At 38.1% G+C, this 27,180-nt stretch overlaps 2 protein-coding genes and 2 pseudogenes across 3 annotated transcripts; 1 reads left to right on the top strand and 3 right to left on the bottom strand.

The window, feature by feature from the left end:
• Positions 1-10,821: 10,821 nt before the first annotated feature.
• On the top strand, positions 10,822-13,576 carry LOC113317304 (probable complex I intermediate-associated protein 30). 2 transcript variants are annotated; one of them, XM_026565436.1, is made up of 7 exons: positions 10,822-10,969; positions 11,887-12,000; positions 12,074-12,124; positions 12,239-12,324; positions 12,478-12,558; positions 12,679-12,777; positions 13,119-13,576. In XM_026565436.1, exons 1-7 carry the CDS (start codon positions 10,918-10,920, stop codon positions 13,302-13,304), a joined length of 669 nt encoding a protein of 222 aa, XP_026421221.1. In that variant the 5' UTR covers positions 10,822-10,917; the 3' UTR covers positions 13,305-13,576. The 2 variants fall into 2 exon arrangements, with proteins under 2 accessions (XP_026421221.1, XP_026421220.1); XM_026565435.1 differs by having other exon boundaries at positions 12,457-12,558.
• A 1,745-nt stretch (positions 13,577-15,321) lies between these two features.
• On the bottom strand, positions 15,322-21,536 carry LOC113318945 (annotated as a pseudogene).
• On the bottom strand, positions 15,426-16,268 carry LOC113315288 (fatty-acid-binding protein 1-like). Its single transcript, XM_026563586.1, has 4 exons — positions 16,103-16,268; positions 15,885-16,011; positions 15,621-15,682; positions 15,426-15,559 (listed from the first exon to the last, which is right to left on the bottom strand). The coding sequence occupies exons 1-4, from the start codon at positions 16,266-16,268 to the stop codon at positions 15,426-15,428; spliced, it is 489 nt and encodes a 162-aa protein (XP_026419371.1).
• The window catches only part of LOC113315287, a 40,937-nt pseudogene continuing 34,071 nt past the window's right edge, over positions 20,315-27,180 (bottom strand).

Here is a 27,180-nt window from a genome sequence, read left to right as displayed (position 1 = left end):
TTGAGACCAGACCATTTGACCAAAAGGAATAAATTCAATAAAGTCGACCACTGGTACCCTTGTATATGCCAGTTGTGTTGACCTAGAGTTAGGTTATCGACCACTGGTACCCTTGTATATGCCAGTGTGTTGATATTAGTCAGACTAGTATCTCAATCCATTAGGATAGGTTCATTTTGGCGGAGGCCTTCAGACAGATATGGGAAACGCCGTTCACTTAGTAAACATCAAAACCATACATGTTTTTCTATATCCATCTTCTTGATCTATCCATATGATTAGTTTTGACTCCGAATATGATGTCCATAGTGCAACTATCTGAGTAGAGCTCTGTCACTTTATATGAATTTTAGTATGCTTGAGTGAAAACTCGTGTACAGCAATTGGAATTTCGCATCAGGGTACTTCTTCCTGTAGTCAATAAGTATGCCAACCAAGGAGATTCTTTAGTGCCTTCCAAGGTTCTGCGTAGATAGCTAAGGTCTGGAGTACAGGTTTTGTGGGTATATCTCTGGTAAGCCCTCCCGAGACTATAACTCGGCCACTAGGGCCACCTAGGGGTTTAAAGGCTTATTGCATACGCTAAATGCAATCGACGATGCCTGCAACAGTGAGTTAGGATTTTATTTTGTAGTTTTGATTTGCTCGGGACTAGCAAATAATAAGTTTGGGGGTATTTGATAGACGCATTTATGTGTCTAATATAGCTCATTTGTATATATTGTTAGTACTCGATATTGTACTTATTCGGTTATTTTATGTATTTGTAGGTGTTTTTGGAAGAATAAGGCTTTGTGGCGAAATTGTCTAAAAATGCGGCATTTGGACCTCCGTTGATAACTACCAGAAGCACCCCAGAAGTATGTTGGAGACACCCAGAAATACCCCGGAGGAACCCCGAAAAAGTGCGGAAAATGCCCCAGAGGACACTTGTTATACGGACCCTTGATTTTGGATAAGGGGTAACCTAATTATAAGGGGTGACCTATTTCCAGGCAGCTTCTAAAGGGAGACCAGTCACAGATAAGGGGAGGTCATCTTCTCAAATTCAAAAGAAAATTTTGGCGGGAAATGAAATGCTTCACGAACAGCAAACAGGGTTGGAATTTTGGGGCCCTTTGGGACAGATTCGATCACCAAATTTGTTTGGGCTGGATGTTAATGGACTAAACAGAGTTGGTACATGCGTTTTTATCAATCGAAATTGGCTGGATAATCCGGGCTGGATAAACAGAGTTGGTACAGAGATACGTATCTTCCCGATATGTACAGAGAATGGGTAAAGGATTCAGGGAGTGTTTCACGCTAGTTAGACTTTTACTTGGTCCTGTTCTAGTCTTGATAAGAGTTTGGTGGCAAATATATATCTAACAAACGCGTACAGGGAGATCAGAGAGAGATATTTTCTCAACAGCGCAGAGAAGAGAGAAAAAGAAGAAGTCGGATTCACTCGAGATTTTTGGGGTTTTGGTAGCTATATAAGTGTTGGTTCGAGTCATAAGAAGGGTTAGAAAGTTTTAGGAGAGAGTTAGGAGGAGTTTAGAGACGAGAAGAAGAAGTTACAGGAGGTATTGTTGCTCCTGCTGCTGCTCGAGGAGGAAGAAGAAGACGAAGAACAGACTCGCAGAGTCCGTCGTTCTTCGACAGTCTTAAAATCAGAACAAGTATCGTTCTTATACAGCAGAAAGGGCTTATCGTTTACAGCAGTCTCAAAAACACTTACCCCTTTGTAACAGTGACGCTGTAACAGTTCTGCAGCGTTGCTAATTTCAATTATCAATTATTTTCATCAATAAAAGCACTTATTTAGCCATGAATACATCTTGTGAGTGTGTTTTCGGGATGAGGAGCTAAACCCATTAGCCAAGGCGACGGAGGAAGCCATTGTTCCACATTAATTGGTATAATTCTAATTTCAATATTTATTTGCAATATTTTTACATGATTATTTGCATGGAATTTATATTGGATAATTGATTTTTATTGAATAATTGTGATTCGTTTTGATGGAGCATGCTTAGTTTAAGACTTTTGATGTTTCATGCTTGGTGTTTACATTTATTACTTCAAAAATCTACAAAAGGCATAAAATTAGAATCACTCTAAAAGAAAAATTGCATGAATATTAATTATTAGAATTTATCAAATAATGGGTCAATGGTGGAATCCAAGTCTTGGTGTTTTTTCTCTATAACTTTGAACAACATTTTTTATTTGCTTGTTTAATTTAAATCTAGAAATTTTGTTACCTTCACAAGTCTGAAAAGAACCTTTTTACCACTATCTCTACAACCATTTGAAAATACATCACTAATTTTGAATTTAGGGTTTCGAATTTAAAATTTCAACTCACCAACTGCTGAATTGTTGTCCTCTCTGCCTTTTGTCGACAACCCATGCTCCCAACTTGACTCTGCTACGAACTCTGCACTTCAACTCTCAATTCAACCCTCATGCATCTCTGTGAACCCTAGTCTGTCTCTCTCTCGAGTGCAGCATCTAATGGAGAAGCTATAACCGAGAAGGAAAGAGGCTAGAGCCGATGGATGGTATGCTGCGCGTTGGGAAGGTGGAGATTGAGCTTCTGCGATGGGAGCTCTGAACTGGTCGAGGGAAGAAGAGGGAAGTTTTGGGGAAAAAATAATTTGGGGAAGAAGTGTTTGGTTGAAGTGTAGGTATTTTCTGCTAGGGTGTGGAGCGGATATATCGAGTTTGATGAACAGCGAGTGAAAGACATTGGATGATCACATCAGATTGGATCTAACGGCTAAGATAGAACAAGTTTACAACGACCGTTAGATGTGTGATACAATGATTCTGACGGCTTAGATTAGAGTTAGGTACTATAATATTTGACAGGAACTTCGGAGTTTGATACACGATGATGAGGCGACCGTTGGATGATGAGATGGATCCAATCTGACGGCTCTCATGGAAATGTGTATGGATAATGGAAATGGATTTGGGTAAGGGTTTTGGGCCTTGGGTATGCCAAGCACATATCTTCTTTAAGAACAATTCTTCCTCTTCAAGTCCACTTCTAGTTGATCCGGCTCTTGCAAATATCATTCTTAGCTTCCTTTCTGCGGGAGTCTTTGCCTTTTCTTTGCTCTTTTCGCTCAATAATTCTTCCAGGATTTATTTGGTACCTAAAAATTCAAAATTAATTAATAAAAGTATTTATTCTTGAAAACAATGAAAATACAGAATATAGGATAAAATGGAGAGTTAACGCACAAAAGATGAGTTAAATGCCAATAAAAAGGTGCAAATATATACGATAATCGGCACTCATCACCATAGGAGCAACACCTTTTACAAATGAACCACTCGAGTGGAGCGAAGTAGCGGGAGATGATGGAAGACTATTGGAGGATATCACTATATCAATTGTAGCAGCCGATGTAACAAGTTGCAGATCACCAGGAGCAGAAAAAGAGGGTACCTTTGGCAACAGAATAGGAGTCGCAACCTGGAGACTAACTGGGCTCACCAAAGAAGCATCACCACCGACTGAGAGGTTGTCACCTTCCATAGAGACAACACGAATGTGACTAGGACTATCTTTGGAAAAATCTACCTCAATATCGTCCAAGTGGGGACTAAGGGAAGTATCCTAGACGTCCTCCATATCTTCTTTATCTTGTTCTTCCGCAGCAGCCTTAGGGTCCTCAGTGGATTCCTCAACATCAATCACAGCCTTCTACTTGCCTTTTCTCTTGAAAGACTGCAAAAGAACACATGCGCCAGCTAAGGATCAGGGGGAAAATACTAAGGAACTTACGAGCACAAAGATATAACTATAATTCTTACCTCCGCATGTGTTGGTGTAGCTGCTTCAACCGAAGCCTTTCTTTTCCTGATCCTGGTAGCCACGAAGTTACCAGTAGAGTCCGGAGCATCCCCAGCGGCAGAGTCCGGAACGGTCCCAGCAGAAGAAGCAGGGGCAGAATGCAAAAGAGCCATCAAAAAAATACTAAATGAAGACTGCAAAATAAAGAGTAAAATTAAAAACATCCGAAACAAGCGAAGGTTACCTCATGAGAAGTAGCAGGGTTAAAAACCCAAGGCTGATATCCATCGTACTTAGCAGGCAGAGAGAAAGCTGTATGAGGGGCGCTAGGATCTACGGTAGTAAAGTCATAGGCCCAAGGACCCACCACACGAAGAGGAGTACGTTCCTAACGATCATTATGATCAAGACGGATGCGGTCAGGCTTCAACAAGAAAATCTTAGCAGAGTAAGGGATGGCAGTCAGACCAGTCTTTTCAATTTCCTCCAACAGACGAAGGATGCTTCCTTACCTAATATGCTTAGCAGTAACATGAATACGGCATGGACCAACACTCCAAGGAAGAAGGTTACTTTTCTGAATGGCATCAACATAGGTAGCATTGAAGTTGGAAGGGGTAAAATCCTCTTGCTTAGACCTCCCAAGACCAAAAGGGTCATAAGACTTCAAAATGAACTTACCCTTGTTACGGTACCCGCACTCACGAAGGGCGCGCCATAAGTTGCTAGTGTACTATATGATCCCTCGGACCTGAGTTTTATTCACTGGGTCATCTCTGGTAGACAAAACATCATAGTAGAAAGGATCCTTCCTACTAAACAAAGGCAGGAGCATACCTGCGGCCAACTGGCCAACACTAATCAAGAGGTTTTTCTCATTATAAATAAATATTCAAATCATGGATTCGGTGAGAACGTCAGGGACATCAACAAAAGAGATGTCAATTTATGCAGACAAAAATACTTGGAAATCTCAGCGAAAGACAGGTTGGTGTAACTATCTTTGTCACGAAGCTGCAACCTTTGGAGTTCAAAATTGACGTGGAGGGGGAGGAAGATACTCAACATCAACTTCTTCTACTTCAGCTTCCACGACTACCTCGGGCCCCTCAGGTATCTTAGTATCCTCAGGGGGTGGAGAGGGCGTATCATCAGGATGATCCATCCACGGAAGAGGCTCAGTTGACGACCTAGGCCTAGGATCTTTACGCGCAATCTTCTTCGGAAGTCCCATAATCCCTAATACCATCATGAAGAACAATCTTTCAATAATGGCAGATAAAAATTGCTGATGACTCAAAAGCATGTTTGGGGCAGAAATGATAATACTTTGGGCATGGGTTTAACAGAAACCAACGAAGGGAAGTGATTTCATCCTCCCAAAAATAGAGTATTATTAATCAACACATTCAAAATTTGCAGGCAAGGAACAATCATGATACATTCATAAAAAAAAACACAAAAAGAAAGCAAATTCATGTTCTCAAACAACATGAAGAACACATCAAAATTTACAAACAGTGCATGCAGATATTCAAAAATATCAATGTCATCCAAAAGAGAGTAACCAAAATTGGAGCAAGGAAAATCCAAGATGAAAGTTCAAAAGACCAGAGAAAAAACAAAAGATCACTTACATTTATGTGATGATCGAGTGCTGAAGAATAAGACTTTTGGGAGTCGATGAAACACCAACAGTTAAAAGCAGAAGAAGAATTAAAATATCCGTGAAAGGGATGGAGAGCGACAGTTCGAGGAGAAAAAAAAGGGAGTTAATGAAATTCCTTCTCTTTATTCCCCTCTTATAGGTGGCTAGAGAATCCAAAATTTTGGATGTCCCGAAATTCAAGGGGAAGTTATTGCATGAAAGGACACATAGGGACCACCCAACCGGTATGTGAAAAATAGCGGCGTTACAAAAGTTGTTTCTTCCAATGCCATCAAACGGTAGAATCTGAAAGAAAAGGGACAAACTGTGAATATCAATATTTCGCGGAGCACGTGTCACATTTTCAGTGGTCGCATGCAAGATAACTGTATAGCCCTCGTTATACAGAGGAACCTGAGTAATAAAAGATACCTCCGCAGATGTACTTTATATTATCCCAAGAAGGGATAACTCGACGGCCAAGATAGAAAAATAAATCCTAGTCTAGAGAGGCAGCTGGCGAAGGGACAGAGGTAGATGACATATCTAATCATCATTAAATGCACAAATCTCTTATCTACACACTTAACCAAAACACGTGGATAAATATGATGCGGTAAAGTCTGACTAGCGAAGGTTGGCGGTGAGCGAAGGTACAATCTGTACTAAGGCTGGGAAGTTCCCGAAGGAACGTAGGTCGGTTGAGGGGGAAGAATCTGACTGGAGAAAGCACGCGGTGAACGAAGGTACCATTTTTACGGAAGGTATATCAGGGAACGATGGATCCAAAGACAACAAAGATATACCTGGAGAAGAAGGGGCTATAAATACCAAGCTTCACCAATAAACCAAGGGCATTCAATATCTAGGAAAAAAGATATAGTCTTAAGCTTATACCTCTTTAATGTTTAGAACTTAAGTATTTACTTCAACTTGAGTTCTATCTATTACTTTGGAAAGCATTTAAGATCTTTGTAACCACCACAAACTTAATACAGACAATCACTCATTACCCCGTGGACGTGGATAAAAGTCGAACCACGTAATATCTTGTGTCTCATAATAACTTAGTAGCATTTACTTTATATTCATGTTTTTTGTTATTCTTGCGATCTTGAATATCTTTTATAACTAAGCATTATCAGTTCAACAGAGGCATCAATACTACTTAGTATCTAATTTTCTTAGCTGTATACATTACGTAGACTATGGGAAAATTAGTAGTCACATGCGTAGTACCCTGCTGGGATCAGAGACGTAAGGAACGCATCTGTACCTTGAATCAGTGTGATATTGATTAGGGTTCAACTACAGTCAAATCCGAAGTTAATTTGTAGTAGTCTAGAGTCTATAGCGGCTTAATACACTGTGGTGTTCAATTTGGACTAGGTCCCGGGGTTTTTATGCATTTGCGGTTTCATCGTTAACAAAATTCTGGTGTCTGTGTTATTACTTTTCTGCATTATATATTTTTATATAATTGAAATATCACAGGTTGTGCGTTAAGATCAATCAGTTAGAATATCCAACCTTTGGTTGTTGATTTACATTAATTGACATTTGAACATTGGTCTTTGGTACCATTCAAGTTGTTTCACATAATAATCAGGCTCGCGGATTTCTATCTTTTTGATTTGCTGATTACATTGTGAAACAGAGATATTAGACTCTTTGATATACTATACTCTAGATTGAGTCTGACTGTCTTGTTGATTCTCTAGAGAGTGTATTGGAGTAAGTCCTCTCAGATTGCCAAACGAATTATTGGGTGTGGTTGTTAGACCTCCGTATTTTCAATTGGTATCGGATCAGGCAAACACTTTAAACCTAATAAGCATGTATTTGATTGTTTTCTAAAGTTTGTCCCTATGGGAAACTCCTTTAGGAAACTTTCTCTTGGCATCTGTAATGCATGCCAGAATTCCGTAAAGATTGTTCAGAGATTATTTATTAGACCGTTGGTCTCTTGCTATAATACCTTTTCATCTAAGTCTTTGGAAAGCTTAGATGATAAGGAACAATTAAAAGGAAAAACTAAAAGTTCTTATAAGAAGAGTCTCGTGGAAAAACGTGGTCGACGCTCAAAGATATGAAATCTCACTAGATTACCTCTTAATCTTTATGAGGAATACTATCATAATGGATTAATTTACAAAGATCTATTTAGAGCCTTTAAGAGCGTTTTTAAATTTTAGAAAAACTTAATTCCTTTGAGAATAATAATTGTTCTGAGGAAAGTTATGTACATGTCAAATCATGTATTCATGATGTACGAACTAGTCCTATCTCCAACTCATGTGAAATTGATAGAAATAATTCGCATGAGTTCGACACAGGTTTTAACCTTCAGAAAAAGTCTTTTCATGGGTTTAAGAAAAGGGATTCAAAAAATTCTATTGATCCAGATTATAATCATTATTATGATTATACTAATACATTTTAACTTGAAAAATTGCATGAGAATTTCTTTGCACATATAGTCTCTCGGTAACTCAACTGGTTTTACCCCATCTATATATAACTTGTTATAGGGCAAGTAATGGTTGACTATTTTGTCTGGGTTAATATTTTTTTTTGTGAAACTTTTTTTTCTTCTTCTTTCCAAGGTTAACTAAAAGTAATGCAATCTCTCTATTGTTCTCTTACTGCAATGTACTGTACTGATCGCTTCAGTGTGAAAACCTTGGTTAATGAACAATTTAAGAAATCCTACTCTTCTCTTGTGGGTCGTGGTTCATGAACGGGTCCAAACCCAGGTTTGGGTTTATAAGAAGTTTGGTACGCGTACCTTTCTTCCACCCCTCTCCTTGTCCGCGTACGTGAACTATTCTAGGGTTCATGTATTTGCTCCATTAATATTCTTTGGAGACCAATAAAGTAAAAGTGTTTTTCAAGGGACATATCAAGTAAGTTTTCTTATACTCTCCTCTTTCCAAATTTCTAGTTCCCGTGAAGAATTTCAAAGTTCCAAAAGAGGTTTCAAAAACCTTGAGTTGTTCATCTTCTTCTAGAATGAACTTACCCATAGATCAAAATTCAATTAAAACTAGATTTGTTGATGATTCTTGTGAGAAGGTTTTTGAAGAGATTTCATCCAATGGGTTTATTCTATAAAAGAAGTTGGATTTACTAGTGGGCATAAAGAGGATTTGATAGGTTTTGAAAAATTCAATCTTGAAAACATCTTTAATGGTTTTGGTGACGGTTTTGACACTCTTACAAGAATTTTCTATGTTAACATCTACGATGTTAATAATGAAGACATGAAATTCAAGACCATGATAAATTGAAAAAGAATTCTTGTCAATAGAGAGTTGATTTCAAAGATTACCAAAATTCCATTGGGTAATTTTCGTCTTCCTAGACTAAATGATGAAAGACCATCATATGAAACCATTTAGATTGGTCTTTGTGGTAAAAGTATTGATTGGAATATGGGAACATTTCCTACTAATAATCTTAGTCTTCCCTTGATGTCCTTTGGTAAACTTGGCATATCTAATCTTTGTCCCTCCAGATTGAGAGTTCTCGTTGGAGTCGTGAGTTTGCGGAGTTGGTATATTTCCTTAAGTTGGGGACTCCAAGTCTTGACATTTGTGGGTTTATCATTTATCAAATGTTATTAATGACATCTCCGAACAAGAATTTAGGCCATCCTTGCTTGATTGAGAAAATTTGTCGCACCTTTTCCATTGCTCCAATTGGAAACTCCATCGGAACTCTCAAGCTTGTTCGTCCATGTACTTTAAAACGTATGGAGGAGAATGCTTGCAAGAGACAAAGATGTGACAACCTTGATGGCTCATGTGATTCTTCCTCCATGAATCTTCTTCATCAAATTCTTAAAGTTGTTGATAAGATAAGTGCCAAGGTAAGGTGTGTGCAAGAACAATTACATGTGATTGCTACTAAGTTCCCAGAAATCAAGGATGACATGGATAAGATTCAAGGCACTCTTATGGTCTCCGATGATGAAGATGATAATTAGTTTTTCATGTTTTATCAGTTTATTTGATTTATTATGTCTAGTAAATCTTCTTATGAGAATTTATTTCTCGTGTTTTTAGAAGAATAACCAGGGTTTGTAATAGCCATTATTGTGAGTACACATAGCTATGTCCAACGATTTTCATCTTTAATATTTTTAGATTTATTTATTTAAATTCTAAGTTATTTGGAAGATGTTTTTTGTAATTTTAATCTTTATGTTTTTATATGACATTGTATAACAATGATTGAGAGCATTTGCTTTCTCATTGTTACCGCTATGGATCCTCAACATCGATGATACTAAACTTACAACCTTTGGAATCATTAGAGTACTTGGAAGTGACAGAGATTTCGAGTCTTGTTGAAGATGCCAAGGAAATCAAGCATGTGGATGAGAAGCTACAATTTTTATTTATTTTGTAATCCATATGTATTGATAGTTTTGTCACTAAAATTGACAAAGAGGGAGATTTTTAGAGCACTGCTCGGTCGAACTTTCATGTGTTGCTATCTCAAGCATGTTTGTCAATGTTAGTGATCAAAACTATAAATCTTGATTTCTAGCCTATTTATATATGTCTCAGACTAGGACATAGATTGTGTAGTTGAGCTTAGACTTCACGGCGTTCATCATTTGAAGACGAAGAACTACTAAGGGGAGCTTGTGGAACTTCATCAACAAAAGGTATGTGGAGACTGAAAACTCATATATCACTTAGAAAGTCTATTTTTACTTGTTAGAGCATAACTCGTCTTATTAGATAGCCGCGGTGCTTTTTGGTGATGACGTCCATCAGAAGAGGAAAAAACATAAAAACTAAGAATTACTGATCATAAGTGTAGTATGCTTAACCATCCGGGGTTAGTCCAATTGGCCAGGAGTCTGATTCTCAAGTGGGAGGTCAGTAGTTCGAGTCTCCGCTCAAATATTGGATATCTCGTGTAATTACTACTAACTCTATTATTGGGAAGGGGCCGGGTTTGCTCAGGGGGGAGTAGGTTCGGTGGCTACGCTTCCAGGGGGCAGGACGGGTCTATGCCTAGTTTCAAAAAAAAGTGTAGTATGCTTGGATACACATCAAGAAGTAGCTTTTTGACTTCTAAAAATAAAAAAAAAAACATGAAATTAGTTTGGGTATAAACTTTCAGAACGGTTTTTAAAAGAAAAAATATCAACATTTTTGAAGCAAATATTTTCGCTTCTGACTTCTGCTTTTGATATCCAAACGCTCAATTAGCTATATGCATAACAATTTTCTTTTATTTTTGTGTAACAAATTTTAGGTCCATACTTATTGGATCCAAGACCAAGTGGAAGTTTGTGGTGTCTGGGCCTAAATGATTGTGTAAACTGAAATAAGATAGAGAAGTAGACAGCCGGAAGGTCCGCTACAGCGCGACATACAAAGAAACGCTTATTTTCACTTAAAAATCAAAACTAATTACTTCCTGAAAATCATATTATCTCCATTTGGGAGCAACAAAAATGTCAAGGTTTCGATCAATCTTGCGATCTTCCTTGGATGCAACTAAGAAAGGTATTGAATTTCTCATTCACTCTATAAAATTCATTTTTGCGTTTCATGATAACTAAAATGTTAAGAAATCCTATTTTTCTCTAGGTTTTGATTGATTTATATAGTGGGTGTTTACAGTATTATACTTAATCTAGTTCAAGAATCAACAAGACAGTCTGAATGCATTAACCTTTTATAGATCTTAAATTAAAATGTTGAGCTTTTCAATACCCCAGCCTCCAATTTTATAATTATTAGACTATTTTCAGAAATGGGTTTGATTTGATTTGGGAAAAGTTTATTTGATTTAGGGTTTCAGTTCTTTGTGTTGTTACTGCGGAACTGTCGTAAGGCATTTACAGAATCAAGGGTTAATGTATGAACATCAACCCTAGTTGCAAATGAATCGATAGGATAAGAACGGTCTTGACATGAAAGTATCACACTCGGAGATAAAACCACACAAATTAGGTTGAATTCAGCGAATATTTTCTTTAATCGAATAATAATCGATGGCTGGAGCTAAAACTATGAAACTCCCAAGTGTCTTACGTGCTTACTGGTCTGCGTTCTTCAGGGGCATGTTTTTGGTACTTCTTTGATTATTGCTAGTGATTATAGCAACTATCAGGGGAAAATGTGGAGTGGAGGAAAGAAATGTGATAATTATGTTTTTTCAGCGGCTCTTGTAATGGAAGTTAACCTGCTTTATTACTATACTTTTTGATGTTAATTTCTTTAATTCCAGGTTTAGGCATCCGTTGTTTGCTGATATAAGTTTACTACATAAATCCCAAATCTTGAGTTGAAATCTTAATAAGCGATATTTTTTAGCTTATGGAATATATGAAGTGTGACTAGGGAACTTTCGCGTTGCCAACCACCTTGCTTTTTTTCTCTACCAAAAGATAAGCACTCTTTTTTTTGTTGTATTTCAGCACTTACATGGAGTGCTGATGATCTGATGCCTCCAAGTGAGAAATATGTCTTCAAATTTAATACAAAGGAGGAGCTGAAAAGGTGGCATCTATATTCTGATTCTGAGTACGGAGGTAAGGTCTCGTTCAATTTCTCTACTTTCTGCAATAATACTCGGCTTCTGTAACCTAATTTTATTTTCTACAGGTTTGTCCTCTGCATCATTAGAGATCAAAGATGCTAGGAATGGATTAACTGGTACTGTCAACTAAATAACCCGCTCCAATTGTAATTCTGATATATGGCACTATTTATTTTCTTTTTGGTTAATCAATGCAATGACTTATTGTTAGTTTAATTGCTGTATATTAGGTGTCTTCTCGGGCAATCTCTCTCTGGATGTAACTGAGGGATTGAAGATTAATCGCAGCGGATTTTGTGGAATGCGGTCCAAGAAGGTGAGCTTTCACATTGTACTATTATTGTACATAGTGATAAAGAGTCAGGAAAGACTGTAGCAGTTCTGCTCAAAATAATTGCATCCTTCTCAGTTTGCACCATGACTTTGGTTTTGTTCTCTTTTGTTCTAGTATTCATTTTCTTGTACGCAGTTCGATGGCTACATCGACTTGGATGCATATGATACACTGGCAATGAAGCTTAAAGGAGATGGAAGATGCTATATATCTACCGTAAGTTTCCTATTTCTGTTTCATAGAAAGATTCCGAAGCAGTCTTAAATTCACCTGTATCATATACCATATAAATATATTGATGTGTTTGAAAAAGTTAAAATATCTATTCTTATACAGATATACACTGAGAGTTGGGTAAACCATCCAGGGCAACCAGAAGACAACTCATGGCAAGCTTTTGTTTTCGTACCCAAAGATGATTGGTATATAGCAAAGGCAAGTTCTATACTTCCTCTTAATATCACTTCTATTCTGCAATCAAATCACCAGTTCTAGTTCTGTGGATAATGACCATATATTCCTACAATGTTACCAAAATTTAGGATTTCAACTGAGATTAAATCTTTGCATTATCTCATAATATGCTTGTATTATCCCGAAGGTTATTTTTTGTTCACATGAAATTCGATATCTGAACTCTTTAAGTAGTATGGAAAGTTGCTAAGACAAAGAAACATAATACAAGCAGCACAGAAGGTCTATGAGCGATTTGCATTGAATTTTGTGTCTTAGTTTTGTCTTTCTCCTATCTAACTGAGTCTGTATGGAATTTTTAGATCCCTCTCGAACGATATTTACCAACATGGAGAGGAAACGTTATCGATTCAAAATTGGAAATGAATCCATCTCGTATTGTGGGCATGTCTCTATCTGTCAATGCTGAAGGTGGTTTTCGGGGTGCTAAAACTGGACCAGGTGATTTTAAAGTGGAAATGGAATGGATCAAAGCCTTGAGGACTTAATTTAGTTACTTCTGCTACTAACTTTAGCATAGCCTCTTTCTTAAACGGAACCCTAAGCCAAGGATCCCATGTGAAATATGTTACTGTAAAACGTTGCAAATAATGCAAGTGCAAAATGGCCTTCAGTATAGGTACTCCTTTTTGAGTCTGCTGTTTTATATACGTGAAATGTGTTTGTGACGATCTGTTTTGGAGATTTAGTTTGCTTCACTGTGTTGTAAAAGATCCAAAATTTTTGGGCGTTTTTCCCATTAGGTGGAAATGCGCCTGGCAAGCGTTTGGCAGCCTTTTTCATTAGGCGTCCTGGGCCTGGGCGCCGCCTTAAGCCCAGTGAGTAAAAACAAAAAAAAAATTCCCGTTTTTTTGGAGTGAAAAAAACAGTCGGATGGATATATCTGAAAACGCTGAATCAATGATATCTATATATAAGCAACAATAAGTAAAACTAAAGAAGCTGGAAGCAACAATGCATAGAACCAAAGAAACTAGAAGCAACAAAGATAAATTTGTAGCTCTCCGTGGCTGCACCAGCGATTAACTATCTTATCATTGAAACCGTCCATTACCATAATTGGGTTCTTCTGCACCCGCATAGCAGGACAAAGTAAGCTCGTCCTCGAGATGTAAGGATTCCTATCCACCAGATTCAATGAACAACTTTGGCCACGCTAAGATATCTCTCAATATGGAATTCCACTCCTTGCAGTCTAGTTTCCTACTGTTACAATAGTACTTCACGTTGGCATTGTTCAGAATACGTTTTATGCCAGCGAGCTTTGTTACGTCAATTGCGCAAATTTTGAAGCACGTCGCGTGAATAATCTTTGAACACCACTATCATATCTAATACCACTGTATTTGGCCCGGATTCAACCTGCGCCAGATTAACAATCTCAACATCCCTTAATGGTACCACATAGAAAGGCGTCCCCATAAGCAGAACTAGAGAAAAATTAGCCAGGGCAATGTCAGCTGACGCCCCAGAGGGAAGAACTCCAATGAACCGGAACTTATTCAGATCCTGCGACATAAAAAACAAAGAGTAGGAATCCCACTGATCCCTACAAACACTGCGCACAAAGTTGTCCAGCTCTTCACCACGGTCCGTTTGCTCGGCCAACGAGAACTGGATATCCTTCGTCTCCCTTGTCCCAACCATCATGGGGTCATGCAAGTGGAATTGCAAGAAATGCGGCCGCCTGCCATCTCCACGTAAGATGAAAGACTCTTTTACACTAGTATCCTTGAAATGCATACGGAAATCGGGTGCTGTGAAATAGAACCCACTCCCACGAGCCTCAAGGGTACCATTACCAAGAGTGTTTTCAAGGATAACATCAGGTAACTGTAAAACCTAGGTGCCTTCACGCTTAGGGAACATAATTTCCCGCACACGAGGGTCAGCCCAACACACGTCCATACTCTCGGCAGCAGGATGCTTTCTGACAGCCTTAAACCTCACCCAGCAATCTACTGGCAGAATTTCTCTTTAAAATGTGAGCCAGTTCTGCCTGATTAAGCCTACGCAACTCCTCCTCGGTCGTATGACTCCTATCAGGGTATTCCGGAATGAGTGGATGTGGAGATTCGATGGGAATCATTGTAAATTCCTCCGGGAACTCCTTTCGCAGGTGAAGCGCTTCAGGCTTCTTCGTCAAGTACTTCTGGTCTAGCATGCTAAACGTCTCATATATTGAAGATGACATGGTTCTAAGCAATAGGTGGAGCAAGACGAAAATTCCCTGGCACGAAGATTGCAGTAACTCTGAAAACACTGGTCAACTCTAATATTTTAGAGGATCATGAATGTTATGTATATATTTATAGGCAAACAGATGATAGAAGTTGTGGAAATCCTTTTACGGTAATTTCCTGTAGTAAGGATTCCTAATTGAGGGTTGTTTCCTTTTTTATGGTAATTTCCTGTGTTAGCAAGAATCCCTGGTTGAGGGTGTTTTCGTAATTACAAATCGATGAAAGTTCTACTGGTACGGATCACTCCTGCGTGGGACTTTTCTAAGCTTTTAAAATTTTATTCAACTAAGACTTCAGTTTAAACACAAACTTGTACAAATGCAGTGGACCAAACAAATGAAGTTACATAATGGATGGAAGACTTGATCAGAATAGAGATAGTAGTGAGTGTCCAAATCTTTCTTTGGCATCCACGTCGAATGCTTCGTCTCCTAGGTACATATGAAAGTAGGCCTTGCAGAGAAGCTCACTCTCAACCTTGCTCACTACCACATCCTTCACTGCAGTTATTTAGAAAACTCAACTGTCAAGAAGTCTCTAAATCTATGCAAAAACAACAACAGCCAATGTTAATTATTGAACCAGATGTTAGCTTGATGTTATCAGATGCATCGGCAAATACCCTGGCAATATATTCAAACAATGTTTAAACTCAAAGTACAAGAAAATGAAAAGTAGTTTGATTAATGAGGGATATGATGATACTTTGCTGTGAGCTTTTGGTTACTTTGACCACCGTTAAGTTTCCTGACGGAGACACCAAGCATATGATCGAAATTCTTTTTAATCATCCCCATGCTGACTCCTGAAAAGACGAATACCAACCTGACCATCATGCCTACATCACTGTCTAACACTGCTTCATACATCTCTTTTGTTGGTTTAGATGGTGCTTTGCTTCCTATCTTCAACCTCAAAACCTCTTTTAGCTTTTCATTATCTGCAAATATTCCTGCATATAACAGAACAACACGATTAGACCCTTGCAATATCACAGTATTAATTTTGTTCGTAACTAAGTTAGATGTGTGTGGTGTATATACCAAAGCCATAGACCTTGATACCGCCAAGACCAAGAATGGACTTCTTTCTCAAACCAACTGCAACCAATTCCATTCCATCATCAAGTTTGACAGGAAAAGAGATCCCTGTCTTGGGTTCAATTTGAACTGCAACGCTCTCTTTGCTCGTAGATCCAGTACTCGCCATCTTAGCTAGTCAAGATCTCTATTGTTTCAGTCTGCTGTCTAGTCACCTCTATAGTGAGTACCTGCAATTGTAAATGAACTTGTAAAGATTACCAATTCCTATTTCAATTTATTGAGTAAAATCTTTACTCAAACAATTTGGAGAAGATTAACACCAAAGAAGAGTCTAACAATAAATAAATAAAAAGAGCAAGGAAAGTCTTCGATTAGATGAGAACACACAATTACTTATGTTATTGTGAATCAATAATAGTCAAACTAAGTTGATTACCAACCAAAGATGTTGAAGTGTGGAAGGTTCAATTTGGACTATCGGTCAGTTTTTGGTCTATTTCATTTTGGTGCCTAGATGGGTGGTCTAAATGCATAGTGGTTATCTCCACAATCAGAAGTTACGAGAAAAAAGACGCAGTTATTGTAGCCACCATTTACCAACTTTGACCTCCATCTTTCGTTTTTCAAAAGTCAGATGCTCAGTTATATATGATAGTTGTCGTAAAAATCACACTGAACGAAACACTGATGACATGTATGTACTCTTGATACCTTTTCTTTTCTATCTTCTGATAAAATAATATAACAACTTACAGTTCTGTAGGTGGTCTAAATGCATCAACAGAACAACCATCACTTTACGAGATAGTATCCTCCGCTTGGTGCCACGTTGATCTACTTTTTCTTCCACTGGAAGACCTTTCCGCCTCCTTACTGCATCAATGAGCTTCCTAGCTGTGTTTGGCAGAATATTAGAACCATCATCCGACTCTTCAATTTCTTCTGTATTAGGCACAAAGAAAGGATCTTCAGAAAGCTCTTCCCAGTGACAAAGTACAAGTAATGCACTTGAAACTCCAGTTTTCTTTCTAAAAGCTCCTGCACAAACCCTAAACTTCATTAACCGGCACATATGCTGCACTGTGAACCAAGAAGACCCTTGTTGCATCTCTTTTTTCAAAACTTGGGCACGTCTCTTAAATAGAAAAGCATACATAAAATTTGGAGGTTCTGGCAACAGAAGAGAAAAAAAAGGTACTATAGATTTCTCAAGGGACTCATGAGCTAGCTAGCTCATACACAAAAGATTTCTTTATAATTGGAAAAGTTTGTAAATGTGTGTACACACCATTTATCTTTAATCCTCATTGTTCTCTAATATATCTCCGGCACGAATCCTACTTTGTAACAAAGCTCACAGCCAGCCCTCCTCTGCCAGCTCTTGCTGTACGCCGAACTCGATGAACGTAGTCTTGGGCATATCTGGAATAAGTTGGATCAAGTTTTGTCAAGAATTTATGCCCAGCCATTTTCCATAACAGAACTACATAAATTCTAAATTGTAAGGAATAAATTGTAAGGAAGTTTGCTAGTAACATTGACCTCGGAATATCATAATTTATGACAAGATCAACTGTTGGAATGTCTAACCCCCGACTAGCCACGTCTGTTGCCAGCAAAATGGGAGTCTGACCAGATTTGAATCGATGTAGTGCAGAAAGTCTTAGAGCCTGGGACTTGTGTGAATGCAATCCCACTGTTGGTTGTTCAAGTTCTTCCAGTAACAAACTAAGAAGGTGACAACTCCTGATGTAATAACACCAATGGAAGTGCACAAAGAGATATCAAAAATTCACAATCTTATAAGAATAACTTCATTGTAAAACTAATGTCTAATAAGATAAGTTGTGCCGCCGGTAAGAGTTTATTAAACCTCTCACTCTGTGCATGTGTAGCTCAATATGGTGAGTTTCTTTCAATATAAGCATATTCTATGAATCTTGTTTTAAATGATTCAAATTGAAAGGATCATAATTTTTCAGCAACTCCTACGAGGTTAAATCATGCATAAATATCTTCATTTGTCAAAGCTAGACCTAGGTCAATCATAACAACATGACAACAAGAAGTCTGGTAAACAGAGTACTAAAAAGTTAGGAGAAACTTCAAATGCAAAACACGTGAGAATTTTACCTGCACGTAGAAACAAATATTATGGCAGATCGGACGCCCATTTCTTCCATTTTTGACAAAACGTGTAGCAGATTCTCTTTCACGTTTTTCGGAACAAAAACATACTGTTGTTTGAGAGATTCAACAGTCTTAAATCCCTCATACTGCTCGTAAAAGTATGCCTTGTTTGCAGAAACCTCAAGCAGTGTTTGTAAGTTTTGTGTCATTGTCTCAGAAAACAACAGAGTTTGTCTATCTTTGGGCAAGTACTGAAATATTGCACACAGTTCCTCCTTAAAACCAACATCCAAAACTCTATCGGCCTCATCCAAAACTAGAAACTGCAGCAAAAATTGAACAGACGAAATAAACTCAAAAGACTATTTCAACATACTGTGCTTAGAGCAATATAAAGAAATATGTTACCTTGGTCTTCGAGAAGACAGATGGAATATCTGGATTCTGTTCAAGGAGGTCTTTTATCCTCCCCAGTGTTGCGATCACAACATGTGGGCGTTGCATCAAAGCTTGTGCTTGAGTGATCATATCCATCCCTCCAACAACAACAGCACATCGTAGGTGCAAGGATGCTCCTAGTGCCCTGAACTGCTCCGCCAACTGGTACGCCAGCTCCCTGATAGGCGTTATCACCAAAGCAAACACACCATATGGATTTTTTTGCAAGGCGGTTCAAAATGGGTAATGCAAAAGCTGCGGTCTTCCCACTACCTGTCTGGGCTAAACCTAAAACATCTTGACCAGCAAGAATTCGAGGAATACAGTGATGTTGAACTTGTGTGGGTTTCTTCATTCCAAGCTCTTTGCATGTTCGAGTAGCCCAGTCCGCTAAACCAAGATCAGAGAAACTAAGAGTATACGATTCAGGGTCACATGATTTTTCCACTTCTAGGGATTCATTAGGTTGGGGATTTTCTATAACTGGGGGTGTTTTTTTGGAAACTTTTGGAGTGAACTTCTTCCTCGAGAACAACGTAGGTTGATCAACTAGAGTATCTTCCTCCATAGATGTTTTTCCTGCAGATGTTAAAGAACCGATCAATTACAAGTCTTTGTTACTAAATTAGCAAATTGAACTAGCAGCACGTACGTGTAATCATCCGTATAAAAAAACTCTGACCGAAATAAGGAAGGTTCAAATCACCTGTACATGATTAATTTATACAGAGGTAAAACACACACTGATAAACACTCAAACACTTGGTTCATATAAAAGCTAATCAATAACCTTAGAGACACCAAAATTACAGTGGTAGTAAGTCTCGGGTAAGCGATTTCTGTCGTTGTAGACATTAAACACCAATCTGAAATGTTGACTCCTACTAGAGTAAGTGAGCTTATGACACAATTGGGGTTCACATGATAGAGAAGGAACAATCTACTGTATGTTTGTGATTTTATTGGAGTATTACACTTAAACATGTATTGGGGTATTACAGTTAAGTCAAATTCAATATCGCAAGATCAAATTTAGAGCATACATCTAAAGTATTATCTAGTACCACAGCAAAAAATCCTTAATTGTGATTTGTGAATTCCAAATAGAGAAAAGAGAACTGATAGAATGCATACCTGTTAAAGTACAGCAACCATGAAAAGCTCTACAACAGCAGCCGAAACGAGAGACTGATTTCCAAATTGAAATCCTAGGGTTTTAAGAGAAAATTTCAAGCTTCTCTGGTCCAAACGATAGTAGGGTTTATCACTCTTTTGCAGGACAATTGTTGTTTCAGTGGGGATAAAACGGTCATTTAAAATCTGTGATTGGACTGTTATTTCAGCCCAACGTATACCGAATTCGGCCAGTAGGCCCAGAACCCAAATAAACACTGCTCTTGAGACTCTCTCTGCCTCCATAAAGAGCCAACTGCTTGTTTAACTACAGATTTTTCAAAAGCCACATCTTCATCACTACTAGTCTTCTCATCGGCGAGTCAATCTCAAGTCTTCTCATCGGGAAGTCTCAAAACCTTTGAGATGCAAGAAGAGAATCTCTAACTAGAACTGAATGATCATCATTCTCTTCTTTGGCTTCTGGAACAAGAGGAATACTACTGGACCAACGAGCCTAAGTCCATGAGCCTAGATTCTCCAGAGCAACTGAAGCCACACATTTCTACATTTATCTGCATTATCCTTGTCGAGCTCTTCACTCGCAGCATGATCCTGCAAAACATCCATCATCAGTTATTTAAGTGCTTCAACTGGACTATCATCTAATATCAAATTTTCTTCTACATGTGTTGCCAACAATCTGTTGTTTACCTGCCCAGGTTTTCCATTTAGAATTTCTCCAAGTAAATCAGAACTTCCATCAAGCAACTTTGTCAGTGCTGGCGAAAGCTTTACAACGTGCACCCAACAACGCATCGACCATTGGGAGTTGTTTTCTTAACACTCTCAGCTAGCAGTCAAGACCTTTAGATTATCTAGGAAATTGGATCCATCCCCTTCAATGGTATCTTTATAAGAGGGCTTTTGAGATATTCAGACTAACCCTTTTGGGCAACCTTTCAGAAGCCGCAAACCTTTCATAAGCACAGCCATATCCCTCAAAATAGTTGCTTCAACAGCAACTCTTAGAGTAGGGCAACTTGGAAAACCGTAAAATTGAAAAGGGCCAACAATTTCTAGTCGAAGAAAGAGTTGCACTCTTTAAGATGTGATGACCAGGGCCTCATTTGGCAACAACATTCCCTGCCCTGGCACATGCCACCAGTTTCAAACCTTGTACCATCATGAGAAACACGGATGAAACTCAACTTCTTGCAAATGTTTCTGCACTGCTGCTTTCCCTTTACATGGATCATAAAGAGCTGAAGGTACATAAATTTTCTGCCCTGCAAAAAGAACCCCGCTGAAAATACTTGCAAAAAGGAAGCACTCATATGATTCAGCAACCCCGTCTGCGTCTGGATAATTGTACACAATTTCTCTGCTGGGACCTCTATGTGGAAGCATCTTCATAGCACAGCAAACAGTTTAGATACAGAAGCAACACATGGTGCTTCAGGACTTGAATCACATGCCTGAACAGATTTCTTTAAGCTCCTGCTTCTTCAAGGACATCAGACTTGACGGCATAGTCCAGAACCACTCCCTTCGGAAGCAACCTTATGATTTGAACAGACTGTGCAGGAACAGAATCAGGCATACATTTAACTACCATTGACAAGATATGCTTCAGAAAAAGGAAGCCAACGACTTTTCCAAGCACCGCTTAATCTCCATCAGGTTCATACGCTGCCTGATAGGCCAGCCAAATTAGTGGCTCTAGCACAAACTGCACGAACATTGCCTTGCTTTACTTCATGCACCAATTGCCTTATTATTACCCAAGATCATCTTTGTTTTCGGATTGAAACAACGAGGTCCTCATATAGCCCCCCTGCAAATAGCTACAGTCACCCCAAGCTTGGAAGCATTGAATTCAGCAAATTCTTTGATACAGAAACCCCAACCAGCCAACCCACAAACAAAAGCCACATTTCCCTTCCGTGGTTGAAAATATCTTCTTCATCATCCTCCATACATTCAAAATTCTCATCACCGCCAGTCTCATTTACAGGCCTGCAATCATAGAATCAACATCTGATGGATACTTCCCAGATTGATATCCACCCGGAGTCCTATTAACTTCATGCACAATCCTCTGTAATCGAGCATAAGCTTCCATCAGACTCATCTCGAGTTCCAAAATCAAACCGATTTTCGTTTAAATCTAACAATGTGAGAGTTTCTCAATCCACGCCAGACGAAGAACAACAGGGGTTTGTAATCTGAGTCTATCAGAATTATAAAATTATAGAGTAACCTTTATATTCCAAAGCAATTAAAGAACTCTGCATAGTAATTTCTCTTCTCTGTTCTTCATCAAAATAAGTTTCAAAAACCTAATTCCTTAAAAACTTAACTGTATGAATCAAAAAAGAAGAAAAGGGGGTCAATTACCTATCAAGTTGGTTCAAACTCCAAGTTATTGTAGAAGATAGATTGATTAACTCCATTACCTATTGAGTTGGTTCAATTGAGAAGATTAAAACCCTCAGATTTTGAAAGTAGGAGTTGGGGTAGAGACAAACACTATGTTTGGTTACTCCTGACTCATCTGAGTCGTCTGGACCTGAGTCATCTGGATCTGAGTGAAATCACCTGACTCATCTGGATCTGACTCAATATGTTTGTTTTGAGTCAGATCTGACTCATCTGACTCAAAAAACGTGAGTCAGTGGTTTGGTCTCGTGAATCAAGGATATTCTGTTACCTGACTCAAATGGGTCTGAGTCAGGGGTTATGTCTGAGTCATAGGTCGAGTCAGATCTGACTCAAAATGCAAAACAAACGGTCTGACTGCTGACTCGGCCCGAGTCAGAGGTTGACTCAGATCCAGACGCCGAGTCAGCTGCAAACAAACAAGATGTCTGGTTGAGAGAGAAATGAATACAGCAGCAGCTGAAAAAGATTTTCTAGTTCTTTTTTTGTGGTTAAGCACCCCCAATCATATGATACAGGCACATCAGACAGCGGACTCCTAGGGTATCGGTGATTGTTGCCCGAAAAAACTAAATAAATATTTTAACGTCCTTTTCACAGAGATGATGGACCTACACGTAACATCCGAAATTCATATCCAAACTTCTTGCTCAAAGACTCAAACCTCTTCTCCCCAAACTTATATCCCCCTTTCAATCTTTCTTTATACATGGCAGACAAATCTCTGACAACATAGCCATAGCCGATGAACTTATCCACCATATAAACACCAGAAAAGGGAAAAAAGAGCTAATGGAACTATGAGTATCAAGATTGACATGGCCAAAGCTTTTGATAGGGTCAACTGGAAATTTCTTATCAAGATTATGGCTCAAATGGGATTCAGCACTCAGTGGTGCAATCTAATACAATCTAATCAAGGTTTGGCCGCAACTGCTAATTTAGCTTATAATTAGTCATTTTATTGTACCATTTCGGATTTGCTTGTGATTCCTGCAAAATATCTAAAACAACATTATTAATTTAATAACTAGCCCTATCTAATGTAAATACGGGTATAATTGTATCGCATTTATGTGCTTATTAAACTCCCTCACACTTACATTTTGCTCGTCCCGAACAAAAAATATATATATACCTGCTCTGTAACTGGATATGGAGAGATGTTTGCTAAATAGCGAGACGAATCCACTAAACAGTGGTATAGAGAGATGTCTGCTAAACATCGAGACTTATCCGCTATACAATGGTATAAAAATGTATGTTAAACTTCTACCCATATATTCTCCAAGTGTTTCAGTAGATGAATCCTTTTTACGGAACTTGTAGGATAGATTCCAGAATTCCAAAAAGGAAGTCGTGTCACCAGACTCCATAGATACAAAGAAAATAAAAACAAAAAGCTATATACAAAAAATAAAACGGCGCAAATTCAAGATGTAAACAAACAAGCAATCGCCAATTCATTCATTCCATAAATCACACCACAAAATAAAGAAAAAAGAAAAGTGCTCACACCCTTATAATTGGAACTGAAGAATTCAGAGAACCCTATCAAGTATTTTCCCACTTCGAAAAGCAATACTAGTACCTCGTTTCAACATTCACAATTTAGGGTGACGAGCGTCCCCAACCTGTCCCATTCGATATATAACTCACGATAAAGAACTCTTGAGTATTTTGCAGCAGATGAATGTAGTTGAGACGACCAAAGTACCACAAAAAATAACTGAAACAAAATTCTAAAAGAAAAACCAAGTCAAATGGAACTAAAAATTCTAAATATAATATAAAAGACTATACGAAAAAATAATAAAATATAAATATAAAAACCTAACTACACAAAATCAAAAATACTAATTACAATATTCCACAAACGCTACCCGGCAGCGGCACCAAAAATTGATGGTATTTTTACAATGCTAAGTAATAAGGATTCGTTAAGACTTGTAGAGATTCGGTTCTAGAGTTATTAAAATAAAGAAAATTAAACAAAGCTGATGTGAAAAATGTTTGAGAGTACTGAGGCTAAGGGTTCCACCATTCACCAATATTTATGTGATTCAATATTAATTCTTATCATGCAATTCTATACAATATAGCTTCAATCATTGTGATTCTTTATGTATTAGATTTTTAAAACATCAATTGCTGATTGCAAGCGTGAAGTTCCAAAATCCCTAGACTAAGCATACTCCATCAAGAGAAACACAACTGATTAATAAAAAGCATTTACTGAATTTTCGTTCGGTGCAAATAATCATAAAAGAATAGCATAAATAAATTTAAATAAATTTTACCACATAATTATTGAAAGAACAGCTTCCTCCGTCGCCTTAGAGATTGGGTTTATCTCTTCATCGTGGAAACACGCAAAATATGATTTCGTTTCTCAAAATGTGTTCACAAATAATGAAAAGTGTGGAAAAATGATTAAAACCGGGTTTTGTAACACTTATAATTGTTACAAAATAAATGTTACAGGGAACAATACAATATAAGTGTCACTGTCATTGTAGCTCTGCGACTGTTTTCTAGCATCTAATGTTCTTCGTGTTCTTCACTGCACTAGCGGGCACAATTTTCCCACAACTCGATTTTATGGTCTGTCGATGCTCTAAACTCCACCAAACTCCCAGTCGCCTCTCTATGTTACCCTAGCATCGTATTTATACTTAACAAGGCCAAGAATAACCCATGCGTCTGCAGCTATCTAACACACTCCAACATGATTCTACACGCACCAGAGAACATCAAACACGCCTTTGCCACAAGATAACTTCCCAAAACAACGAGAAATCCCGAGAACATTTCACGGGAATGAATACACCCTTGTTTTCTTCAGTTCTGATTTTCTAGCCGAAATGGATCGAATATAAAGCCCATATAATCCCTTTATCGCAGAAACAAGCCTTCCCAATGAATTCCAGCCCTTTAGTCTCCCTAAAACAACTCCAAAATCGACCCAGAGAATTCTGTCAAAACTATAAATTCGAATTGTTGTTTTCCCGCCAATTTTGTTCCCTTTGTTTTCATCAATCGGTGATTATCCAACCCAATTTAATTGAATCATAGCATATTCCCATCTCTGTTTAGGCCCTAAGAACAAACGCATTTGATTTCAGCCATTTAGTCTCACTCGAACACCTCCAAAAATCGAAACCCTATTTATGAGAAGATGAAGTTCCCTGAATCCAAAATTCGGGTGCCTTAATAGTTTGGGTGTTTTGTGGGGGTGCCCTTATCCAAAATGAGGGAGCCTTTAACACTTTTTCTAGGTATTTCCAACACATTTCTGGGGCGCCTTTAACACTCCTCCGGGGTGCCTTTGCTACTTTTTCTGGGTACCTTTAGTAATTTTCACCGGGGGTCCAAATACCACCTTTCGAGCAACTTTTTTCCATAAGAGTTTATTTCTCCAAAAACACCTATACACACATAAAAACACCATAGTTAGTACAAAAATTGAGCACCAACGATATAGACATTAAGGACAATTGCGACACAAAAATGTGTCTATCACAAGCCGAAAATGGGTGGCTACGGTTGGGAAACAAAGAACTCCCAGCCATGAAATACACTCCACGGTTGGGTCTTTCCTAGCCGTAAGTTATTCTGTATCTACAAAAAAAAAAAACCCTAAAATTTTTCTTGACCTTGGCTAGGAAATCCTCACCGTAAAATTAGGGTCCCAACCTTGACAAAAGTTTTCAGGCAATAATTAACATTTACGGCTTGGTCTTGCAGTTCTTTTAGCCGTTTAATGCTATTGTGGTTGGATTGGGAAGCACTTCCCAGCCGTTAACCTTGAAAACAACTGTTTTTTTTATTATTATTTCCTAACCATGAGTGTCTGAATGAAAGCAAATTGTTTCTCTATTTTTATATAATTGTGCAACTTTAGGGTCCAATGAAAGGGAAAAGGAATATATAATTCATAGCATTTCATTGAAACTGAAAGGGAATACATATTTCATAGCATAAGATTTAAAGAAAAGATCATTACATTAAGGATCTTAATAATAATGATCGAAATCAGCATAAGTACTTTCTTCCAAGACACTATAACAACCATGAAGGTCAAACCTCTTGCCATGGACATCCTCATAATTGGCTTCGGCCATCTCCCACTGAAAAACAAATCAATTAAAATTTTATGCTATGAAAAAAATACTTAAATTATTGACAAACTTACTCTTTGAGCGCGTGATATATTGGGATTGTTCTCCATTACGGCTTTCATTTCCTGTTTGAAATCTTCCAATTATGGAAATAGCTTCTCGAATATTTTCTTAATGAGTTTCATCGATCTTCCATTATGATTTCCATCTAACGCCACAAAAACAATACGCACACGATTCCAAAAACGTTCAGATTCTTCATTTATGTAAATGTTTACATCTTCGTGATGCTTTACTACCATCATCCACGCTCTAGTGATTGCATCTTCTTTGGTGGTGTAGCGAGTAACCATGTTTTTCTTTTTTTTGTTGGAATAATTAGAGGTTGAAAGTCAGAGAGAGAGAGTTTTCGCACAATTAGAGGTTGAAAGTTTGTGAACAATAAGGGTCATTTTATAGCAAAGAATGACCCAACGTCTAGTTTTTGGAAAAACTAATCGTTCCTCAAATAAACTCATTTCCTCTAAAAAGTCAATGCAATAACTCAAGGCCGTCCCAGATGTACGTCCAGGGAACATAGAAATACCAAGACGTTTTGGCTTTCTCGGCTGGGTTTTGACCCTGAACGAGCCGTAATTCTAACATTGCGGCTGAGACGTATTCAAATAGGCCGGGAATGTTTAGAATTACATCTTGGTAAGGGTTGAAACCCCGCCGACAACGTAATACGTCCTGGTTGTTCCATTAATCCTGGTCGTAAGTCTGGGATTTTGAATGATTGACCTGGAAAATTAAGAATTACGACTTGGCCTTTCCAAGATTCCTACTCGTAAA

The sequence above is a fragment of the Papaver somniferum genome, chromosome 10 (genome assembly GCF_003573695.1).
Source record: "Papaver somniferum cultivar HN1 chromosome 10, ASM357369v1, whole genome shotgun sequence".
Classification (NCBI taxonomy): Eukaryota; Viridiplantae; Streptophyta; class Magnoliopsida; order Ranunculales; family Papaveraceae; genus Papaver; species Papaver somniferum.
The sequence above is the reverse complement of the archived record's forward strand: the minus strand, read 5'-3'. Positions and strand labels throughout refer to the sequence as shown.